Source organism: Morone saxatilis, unplaced genomic scaffold (assembly GCF_004916995.1).
Source record: "Morone saxatilis isolate NCDOM2014 unplaced genomic scaffold, NCSU_SB_2.0 Contig21, whole genome shotgun sequence".
Lineage (NCBI taxonomy): Eukaryota > Metazoa > Chordata > Actinopteri > Moronidae > Morone > Morone saxatilis.
The window spans coordinates 4,249,087-4,259,817 of record NW_023339774.1 but is presented as its reverse complement, the minus strand read 5'-3'; the positions used below and the strand labels follow the sequence as shown (position 1 = coordinate 4,259,817).

Genomic DNA, 10,731 nt, shown 5'->3' with positions numbered 1-10,731 from the left:
ATTATTATGTGTGAAAATATAAAATAATTAAATGTTACATAAATCTAGATAAATATAATATGCAAATAGTCAAATAAAGTACCTCAGAACTGTACTTACATACAGTATCATAGTACATACGGCTATCAAAACAAAGAAAAGTCATGTAGAATTCTATTTGATTTTATAGGAAATGTAGGCGTATGTTTACAGCAGGATACATCAGAGATATTGTACAGGGCTCGAAAACAGCTTCTTCACCACCTTCCCAAAACTCACAAGGGGGAGCAATAACATGGTTCCATGGCAGCCGCACTGACAAGGCTACAGATGAGTCTGAAGACAGCGGCCGACCAGGTAATTGATCAATCACTAGTATCGGCCCTGAAATAACCATATGGGTCGATCCTTAACATACAGTATGTCATTTCTGGGCACCATGTTTATTTAGATTAGGAATCAGACACAATTTAGGAAAAAAAAAGTTTTATTATGTAGTAGACAGATGGTTTAATCCAGAGTTAGAAGGTTTTAAGGATTATAAAAATACTTGCAGAACGGCTGTAAATGTCTTGAAGTTTTCAAAGATTTATTTTACAAGAAAGCAGATGTTTCGCTCTGTCACTAGAATGTAATTCTTCTACATGAGAGGCACAAACTAAGACTAGTTAGGACCTTCTTCGGAAATATCATCACGTCAATGCTGTCAAAACAAGGTCTATGCGTAAAAGTCAGTGGTCACTGGCTCACCTGAGGGTTCAGATCAGGAAAATCCACCCCAATACAGTATGACACAGATTCCCCTTAATGTCCTATTTAGAGCTCTTTCTTTCTTTAGCAAAAAAGACCGAAATGATACGCAGACAAAAAAACAGAGACACAACTGAAATTAAAGAAAAAGAAAATTGCTGTCGCATTTCATTAGAAATGTTAAGTACAAATTTGCTGCAAGGCCTTGTGTTTCAGACGCGAATTGGTTTTCCTGTATCATCCCATGAGATAATGAAATGTTTGGAGAGAAAAGCTGCATAAATATAAGCTAAAATTACTTGTCGCCATAGCTACCGCCTACTAATCCCTGTTGAAAGCTCAGAAAGGATCAGCAGCGCCTGGAATTGTCCTCTGATCGACAAAACACATATGTGAATCTGTAGCATGATTGTGTGATTCCAAACTAGGCATTGTGTTTCACATGTGCAAGCTATGGGCCTGTGAGCACAGGTCTTGGTAAAGGTGGAGAAGCACTCTCTGGGCTATTTGCTGAGCCCTGATAGGTTTTCCTGTGATTTTCTCCAAGGACAATGGCAAGATATTTACTCTGTGTGGGAGGAAAGTGCGGCTTTCTGTTCCTCAGCACCATTCGATTGCAATAATTAGAGGTTTCAAAAGGCGACAGAGAAATGATACAAAAAGATGAATGGAGCCTGTAAACAAACAACGCTCTGGTGATGCCAAGGCAGTGTGAGGAAACAGTACAAACAGTCCGGCTACCAGAGGTGCTGCATCTGTTGTCACTCTTAAAAAAAACTAACTTTTAATATCATGACCTGGATCTATCTATAAATCAGTTGGTAGCAAACGTCTGTAGTGTCAGCCAATCACAAAACATCCACAGATTAAAGTGGTATAACAAACCTACCTGCACATCTTACTTTTACAATTCATGCAGTTTAGATTAAAGGGAGAATTGTGTGTTGGTTGAGTCAAGGGATTTCAGTTGTCTTCAATCTGCAATCTCACCACTAGACATCACTAAATCCTACACACTGGTCCTTTAACAGACCTTACTGCCATTACATGTTGTAATAAGGAGCCATACTGTGGGACTTGTAAGTCCATGGTGCTCAACGTCAATCTTGCCAGTTTCTGTAAGGCTCCAGATGTGTGAACTTGTTATCTATGACAACTATAGAATTTAGGTCATCATTACTGTCACTCATTAGTTTTACAGGTAACACTGTAATTAACACCATTATTCACACAGCATTTGTCTCCATATGTCATCCATATTACCTCTTCTACTCACTTTCAGTGGGTCATACAGTCTGTTCCTGTAGCAAGCTCAGTCTGTTTCCACTTCATGAAAGCATTTACATGACGTGGTTATAATGTTTATACATACATGTATGTGAATGCACTGAAAATGATGTGGTTAATATTTCCAGAAGTGGCAGCAGCAAACTGGTAGTTTGGCCCAACAGACATAGGACATCTACACTCCATCAACATAAAATGTGGAGTGGAAAAAAGGAGAGGAATATGTCAGAGGACGGTCAAACGAGGAGCAAGATAAGACAGAAGAATGAGGAGCACTGCAGCTCTGTCTCTTCATTCTTTTACTGGTTGTATACTGGCTGCGCTCTGCTCTGCGTTAATGCTTTGGTTCAATACTCACCAGAGTTACACACAGTGCTGACAGATACCGTAAATAATTATTTTCAGAAAACCAAACATGGAAGAACCTGTTAGTGTGTTTTATCAGGTTCAGGGATAGTTTATTTGGCAGGTTTAAAGTCCAAATGTCAGTGTACTGCTGTCTGTGATTTGTCAACATAACATCAGCTCAGTGTCTGCTGTAGATTCCTGGTATTTCATTTCATTGTAATAAGCATTTGTATATACATATGTAGTGAAGATATACTAGACAGCACTGTTCTCAAGAGAAGATTCTGTGCTTGTTTTCAGGTTCGACAATGACCGCCTTTAAAGTGGATTAGCTCTTTAATATCAACTGCTAATGAAGTGTTGTAATGGGAGAATCTGACATACTGTCTCAGTTATCAGGTGGGAGATCGATTTCATCCAGCCGCTCACTGATGGGGGTGCTGAACAGGGCTGACTTCCTGAAAGGTGCTTTCAGGGTCTGTACGGCGGTCACCCCCTGTGACACAAAACAACACAAAGATAATGTTAAACCATGATCAGTCTTACTGTACAGGATGTGTGCTTAGTAGAAATGAAGACTACAGAATCATAATTACAGACACAAAATAATAAAGGAGGACACTTTGCACAGAGCAGAGAGGGAGTAATGAGGGAAAGAGCTTTCAGTAGAGTATATACACTTCCTCCTCTTGACCTACATGGATACATGCAACTCTAAGAGCAGCAGCTGCTGTTGTTATTGTCGGACATTATATGGTGCCATTAGTGGAGGTACATTATTTCTAAAGACGACACTAAGCACGGACAAACTACAGACACAAGTGTTCAGCGTCAGCGAGAGAAACTGACTCCTTTTGGCCCATAAATAAATCCCTTAAAAGGAACTGAAAATAGTTCATGTGTTTTTAGTATTTAGTCAAGAATATAATCATCAACATCAGCAAACAAACAACAAAACATGACACGCTAAGTCCAAAAAGTCTGACATACCTGTATCTGCTGGTAATTTTCACTCCAAAATGTGACGGCCTGGTCAGTCTTATAATCATAAACCTGGAAACGAGACGACAAGAACACACTGTCAAATGAACGGCACTGTGAGGGGGCTTTTCTTCCTGCTGCTCAGCAAGGGTTCATTTTATTATTAACTAATCTACCTTTTCTTTGATTAAATCTGATTCATTGTTTGTGTATAAAATGAAAAACATGACACATGCCTATCAGACATTCCCAGATCTCAAAGTGAGGTCCTCAAACTGCTTTTAGTCCAGTCAACAAGTAAAAAATAAGAAGACTCTATTTACACTGATCTAAAACAATAAAAGCTAATTTTGTTAATTCTCTTCTAATTGACAATTCATGGATTATCAAAACTGTCATGATTAGTTTCTACAACCTGGGCTACATTTGGTCTCTAGTTACCGTTCTTAATAATAAATACATACATCAATTCTTAATCATAATGAATATTCTTATTGTCCAGACATATTTGCTGCAGCTGTTGGAGTCGTCATATAGAGTGGCAGCTGATCTTATGAGAATGGTCTAGAATTGTAATTCTTATCTGTGTATTAATGATCATAGAAAGTTTTTACAAAAGAAAACGTTATTTTCTGGTTCTACGTCTAACACTCAGCCTCTACAGTTGATGAGGAGCATTCCTTCTTCAAGGACGACATTATACCTCAGAGGAGCTGAGAAATATCCAATGTTGTCAAAGACAATAATGGACTTGTGATCTGCATTGTTTCTGTTTGACTGTAGTCTTCCTAGAAGTCTTCTACTTTTACAGGCTTCTTTAGGTTTGTTTGTATTGTCTGTTGCCCTTTTTTTTGCTTATGTTATTAAAAGAGAGGGAAAGATGAGAGGAAAACACAAACAACTGCAACTACTATACAACATAGCTACAGTGAGTATATCTGTACATGATCCAAAAACACGCCAACAGTCCCATCAGTCTAAACACACCTCTCCTGTAAGAGAGTAACGGGTCAGCCAGCAGTCTTCGGGTTTAACTGGTATCTGGCTTACTTATAACCTGGCTAAATCACCATGGTAACCGATGCTGCTCAGCTAAACTGCTCTGGAGTGGGTTAAGTTCAAAGGATCACAGCAACATCATTCCTACAGGATCCTGACCTGGACCAAAGTACTGAGTTTGCAATAAAGAGACGAGAAATAAAGAACACATAGTGAGTTTTTAACACAGCAGAAGAATCACTCAGCTTCACATCATAATTATGTCAAAGAGTCTGTAGAAGAAAAACAATTGCACAACCACGTGTCCACTCTGGGTACAAAACAGGCTTTCTAACAATCATCACACTAATGATGATTATACTTTACCACACTACCAGCCTAATGAATGCAGACAGCTGCTGATTTCTAACAAGATTTCTAACAGTGTAGACTGCTTTTACTCTCTTAATCCATCACTGCAGCTCAGGATAACATTAGACACATCGTCTCGTCATATGAAGCACTAACGAGGTAGAGCAGGTCGTCCACTAATCGGAAGGTTGTTGGTTCAATCCCTGGCTGTGTCAAAGTATCTAAAGATAGAAGATATTTACCCCCAAATTGCTCCTGATGCTGTGTCGCCCATTCAATGGACTTTGCCATCAGTGTGTGTGCTACAGTGTGTGTGAAAGGGTAAATGTGGCATGTAGTGTAAAAGCGCATTGAGTGTAGTGGTATACAAGTACAGGATCATTTACTACAGCTCATGGTTTTGATGATATTGCCCATGACTGGCTTGTAATTAATAACTCTTTCAAACGAGTGCAGTTATAGCTGCACTGTACACTGCAGTGGATGTCTACTTTAGAGTCAGTCCTACACTCGTTTCCTTTCAAATTGGCTAGTAATTTGAAACAGGCACAGGCAATTATATGTAAAATAGATGAAAACACACTTAACACACAAGTCACAATCATGCAAATATCAAACTGTTGCAACATATTGTGCAACATCTTAATACCAGTACCAGCGAAGTTGTGTTTTCTGTATAACAATAAACAACATATTGTTCTGGATTCAACACAAGAGATTTGATCTCATCACTGTTCATGAACTTGCACACGCACACAGAGTATACTTACTTGTGTTGTTTCAGGGGTGAGAGGCACAAATCCCTCCACACAGAAATCTGTCTGAGTTGTGGAGCAGAATTCAGTTTTGGGAGTCGGTGGTGTCCGCTCAGCATGAATCTGCTCACTGTGAAAACAAGATGTCCTCAGTATCTGGTAGTGTTGGAAGATCACATCTTTTACTTAAATAAAAGTAGCAGAAAATGAAAATACTCAATTGAAGTACCTCTAAACTGTACTAATGTAAAATAGATAAAAAACACACAACATTATGTGTATGTTTTCACACATAAGCGTGTTTAAAGTACAGTACTTGAGTAAATGTGCTTACTTTTATTTGGTCTTGAGTACTTTGGTACCAAGCAGCAGCACTGGTCTGGCACATGGACCATGGCCCATCAGCACCACAGTATTACTGTTAAAAATCTGCTATTTTTCTGTGTTTTATTTTCAGTAAATCTTTAAAGCTGGTCTGGTTCACTCTTTGTGGTCCAGCACAATTAAGTATTTGTCAAAGGATAAAATAATAGAATTATTAGGGAAATAAACTTATACTACTATAGAATCTACTCAAAGGTCCTTCACACCCACACAAGTGTTTTCACCGTTTTTTGGCTGAGCAGACCTCAGCTAAAGTTGGGCGGAGTCATGTTGGGATGAAGTCACCATAGTTCATGTACTAATAGGGTATGTGCCAATTTGTGATCCAGAAATCCACCATCATTAAGGATGTTCCATTGCTCTTATGTCTGCTTTGGGGGTTGATGAGTGATGAGGGTTGAGGCTTTAGCAAAGACACACGAACCTGTCCTCCAGGACTTCTTTCATCTTTCATCTGACTGTCTATCAGAAATCTGTTGCAGCAAATCAGCCTGCTTAGAGGCCACGTCACCATATGACTGCATTTGTGCAGACAAATTAGTTAATATTACCACCAATGTTCATGTTCTCCTCCTCACCATCTAGTTACAAGTGTTCATTTAAATGTTCCTTTTTACTATTACACTGAACAAAATTATAAACGCAACACTTTTGTTTTTGCTCCCATTCATCATGAGCTGAACTCAAAGAGCTAAGACTTTCTCTATGTACACAAAAGGCCTATTTCTCTCAAATATTGTTCACAAATCTGTCAAAATCTGTGTTAGTGAGCACTTCTCCTTTGCCGAGATAATCCATCCACCTCACAGGTGTGGCATATCAAGATGCTGATCAGACAGCAGTGCCTGAATGCAGCATAAGACACAAGTCAGAAAAATGAGGATACAGTTAAGTGACTTGTATTGACAGATATGGTGCACGGTGTAAGTTGTCCAGTCCTAACAGGTGTAAGCCAAGAAGAGTGAGGCAGCACACGCAGTCCTGAGAAGAATTCTAATCAGTGCAAACAACTGAGTGAGTGAAACAACGGTATGAAGGGCCTTTAAGACTGGTGATGTAACACATTCATTTTCCTTGCACATATGATTTAATTCAATGTTCATATACATCGGAGTAAAATTTCAGAGAGACTGATGTGATATTTAAGCCATGAAAAACAAAACCCTTCCAGTCTTCAAACCTTTGATCTGGCTGTTAATTCACATATTCTAAATGCCGTTGTGTTTAACATAACAACCGATCAGCCTAGGAAAACGCTGGATAGGATGCCCGGTGTGAATCAAGCAGCGTTGGTGTGTTCCTATAAAGTTCAGGAAATGTAGTGTATGGCTCAAGACTGAGTGATGAGACACTGTCTGCTGCTGGACAAGCCGTTTTCATCGAAGACATGATGCTTTGTATTCTTTATGAGCAGTTAACTCGTGCGGGATGCTCATAACCACATCTGTGGGGATAGACTCTATAAAGCCCATTAGGATGACTGGCCTCCATGTAAAATAACATCATAAAATCTGATTTAAAGGGTATTACAGCTGCGATTGAACAGTAAAACAAATCCAGACGTGTAAATATTACATCACTTTCCTCCAACATGTTTCTTTTCTGTTTTCTTTCCTCAAGACACGGTGCTGCAGCGTTCTCCGTTTCCATAAACAAACCACTTCCAGCAATAATTTATTTAGAATCAAAAGACTTGTTTCATAGTTGATTTACCTTATCATCTGGGCGACGTGTTTTTCCAAAAGCTCGCTTCTGACACCTGAACCATGGAAACAGAAAAGAGGAGATGAACTGAGCATGCATAGCAAATCCTCTGAAAAAGATCTGTTGAACGATAATATAAAAAACTGAAAAAATATATAAAAAAGGTCAAAGCAGCCTTCACTGTCTATATCAAAGCTATAATACTACATTCTTCAAGACTCGTCCATCTGAATAAAATGTTTTCAACTCCTCTGAAATATGTCTATTCTATACATCGGTTATAATGGCATGAAAGACACAATAGTTTCTTACTGCTGGTGAAAGACAAAGACACATACCCCGCAGCCTCACCCCGGGACTCTTGGGAGGGACGTAAGCTGCTTTAAACGTGGTGACGTTCTCCAGTTTAGACTCCTGGTCAATCGTGAGAATCCCCCTGTGTCCATGTCTCTGGATCTGTGTCTTCGTCTCCTCTGTGTCAAGATCTGCAACGAGCCTCTGGATAAATAGACATTCAAGGTTTAGATGTAAAAATACGAACATTTTGAGATCTGAAGCGATGCAATAAATACTACCTCTGTAAAGACCATGATTGATTGTACACTTCAGTTATTCTTTTTAAGTTTAGTTTTGTCTTTAAATATACATACGCATTCTTCTGAATCTGTGTTCTTTGTCGGATTAACTAACATTATTCATTTAGTCGGACAAAAGTAGATTCCTCTGCAACATTTTTTATTTTAATAAGGAAAAATAAAGATTTGCTTGTTATAGAGAAAGACAAAAATGGTCTATCTTATATGAAAGCAATGATGGGTTTTGGACTGATCTGGGAACCTCTGAGAACATCTGTGTCGGAGCACCTAATAAGACAAGAGGGTGAATAACATTTTTTTCAACGTTTTCAAGTGACTGCAGCCACACAGATATTATGACACATACCAAAAAAAGTAAAGTATGCACACAACCACTGAATGAAAGACAATACCACTGAACCAAGACAGACCACAAACTACTTATAGTCTAAACAACATGTGAACATTATATAAACTCTGTTGTGACTAATGATGTGAGGATAAGCACACGATGGTGAGACAGAAGAGTGGCTCCTTCCACAGCAGCCATCTTGACATGAAATAGCAGAGAACACGTGTTACAAATTAAGGTTCAAATTCAGGTCAAACAGAGTCTGGGTGCTGCTATTGTGCATGCTGGCTCACTGGGAAGGCTCTGCTAAAAACTAAAAGGAACAGAACCCTAATTAGTATCATTGGTAACACCTGTGTTTACCCTACTACCAGTATTTCATGTCAAAATGGCTGCTGTGAAAAAGGTCTGTTGGTGTGACACTGGGGAGTAACGTTATGTGACCCCACCTAAATACTACACCTTTTTTGGTAACAGCATGTGACTAGTTCAAACAAACAAACAAACAAACACACAAACAAAACGTTGGCATCTTTTACAGACTTACACATTTGTCAAACACAAGTGTAACTAAAACCTAACTGGCTGACTTAGCTGACTCCACAGGTCCACCACTATAACGACAATGGCCTTTCTACTGTCTACTGGTAACATGCACAAACATACTGTGTGAATTTGGTTCTTAGGTCTAACTAACAATACATTTTTGCACAACATTAATTATCATTATTATAATGGTTTTGTTCCTACGCTGTTTGTTTGCAGATTGATAACGTTTGGCTGGTCGCACTAGCTGCACTCACCTCTTCTGTCCAGTTGTGCAACAGACATTTTCCAACTTTATTCCGCACAGTGTTTGGCTGTTCAGTCATTGTAGCACCCAGACAACTACTGAACTACACTGGAGTGGGCCAGGTTGTCCGTGAACAACCTATAACGTTATAACGTTACTGAAACCTAACTTACGGTACTGTGAGTGAAGTGACAACGAGTACCGCTTAGCAACAGGATTCAGTTGACGGAAGTGTCGCCATGGCGACGGCATGTCTTTTTCCCGGCACTAAAAGCTAGAGCAAACACAGGTTTTTTATTTGTTCATTTGCTTCTAAATATGACCCCTAACAACGAAGTTTAAGTTAATGAGGAAGAAAGCATTTTCATCACCTGTGTGGTTCTTGCTGTTTGCAACAATAGGCTATTATATATATATATTTTTAAATCCAATTATTTTTTGACTCAAATAAAAACATGAGACAAACAGAAATAACATCACGTTTTCCACCCCTCCCACCAAATACAAACAGCAGAGGTGTTCAGTTGCCATCTGTAAATTCATCGCTAGACGCCACTAAATCCTAAAATCGAATTCTTTAATTCATTGCACACAATATAAATATTATACCTTATTTGTATGGTCTGCTCTTAATTGTTCCACTATAATTATTTTCATCAGTAGGTTGTGATTCTGTTCAATTACAATTATAATAATATAATTTTAAATACCAGCCACAACTGCAAAATATTTAAAAAGGTTTTTCCTGATTGGAAGGTGAGGGGAAAAAATAGTCTTGCTCACATTCTTTCATGTGAGCAGAAGCACATCCTCTGGTCTCCAGGAGACAGCTGTGGATGAAAGCATTGTCCCCTGAGGTGCAATTACAGTGAACAGAGATGACACTCCTTTCATTTGATCACTTGGTAAAATGTCTTTACACCCTTTTACTGATTGATCCATCCAATCATCACCTATTGTTACATCCGTCCCACTGAGCCATGGTTGTAGCGGCAACTGGAGGAACAACGCAAGTCACATATTTTTCCCTTTATTGAACTCCTCCGTTACAAAAGGCAGAGCTCTATTCAAAGTGAAAAGAAAGGTGACAGTAACAGTAAAACAACTAAACATAAAATTACATTAACAACATGCCATACCAGCCCATTTATTGTATGTATTATGTTTTATGTTTATTTATGTTTATTTGTAAGGATCCCCATTAGCTGTCCCCTAAAACACAGCTAGTCTGATTTAAAAACATTGTATTATTTATGTCTTAAAGACTACCTCATTGTCATTAAAAATGAATACAAATTATAATTTCCAATCATGAAGATCAATTTAGACCATAAGTGAACAGGTGGTCATACGTGTCTCCCCCATGTATGACCACCTGTTGTCACATGACCAAGGTTCCATAATTAGGACAGATGATCCAGTTTCATTCACAGATGAAGACCACAAGATTGCAGCTGAAATCTCCAAAAAAGC

At 38.7% G+C, this 10,731-nt stretch overlaps 1 protein-coding gene across 1 annotated transcript; it reads right to left on the bottom strand.

Annotated features, from left to right (window-relative positions):
- Nucleotides 1-2,390: 2,390 nt before the first annotated feature.
- Nucleotides 2,391-9,467, bottom strand: spag8 (sperm associated antigen 8). The gene is made up of 6 exons (XM_035668025.1): nucleotides 9,269-9,467; nucleotides 7,877-8,036; nucleotides 7,548-7,593; nucleotides 5,466-5,580; nucleotides 3,355-3,417; nucleotides 2,391-2,860 (listed from the first exon to the last, which is right to left on the bottom strand). The coding sequence occupies exons 1-6, from the start codon at nucleotides 9,335-9,337 to the stop codon at nucleotides 2,753-2,755; spliced, it is 561 nt and encodes a 186-aa protein (XP_035523918.1). The 5' UTR covers nucleotides 9,338-9,467; the 3' UTR covers nucleotides 2,391-2,752.
- Between the last annotated feature and the right edge of the window lie 1,264 nt (nucleotides 9,468-10,731).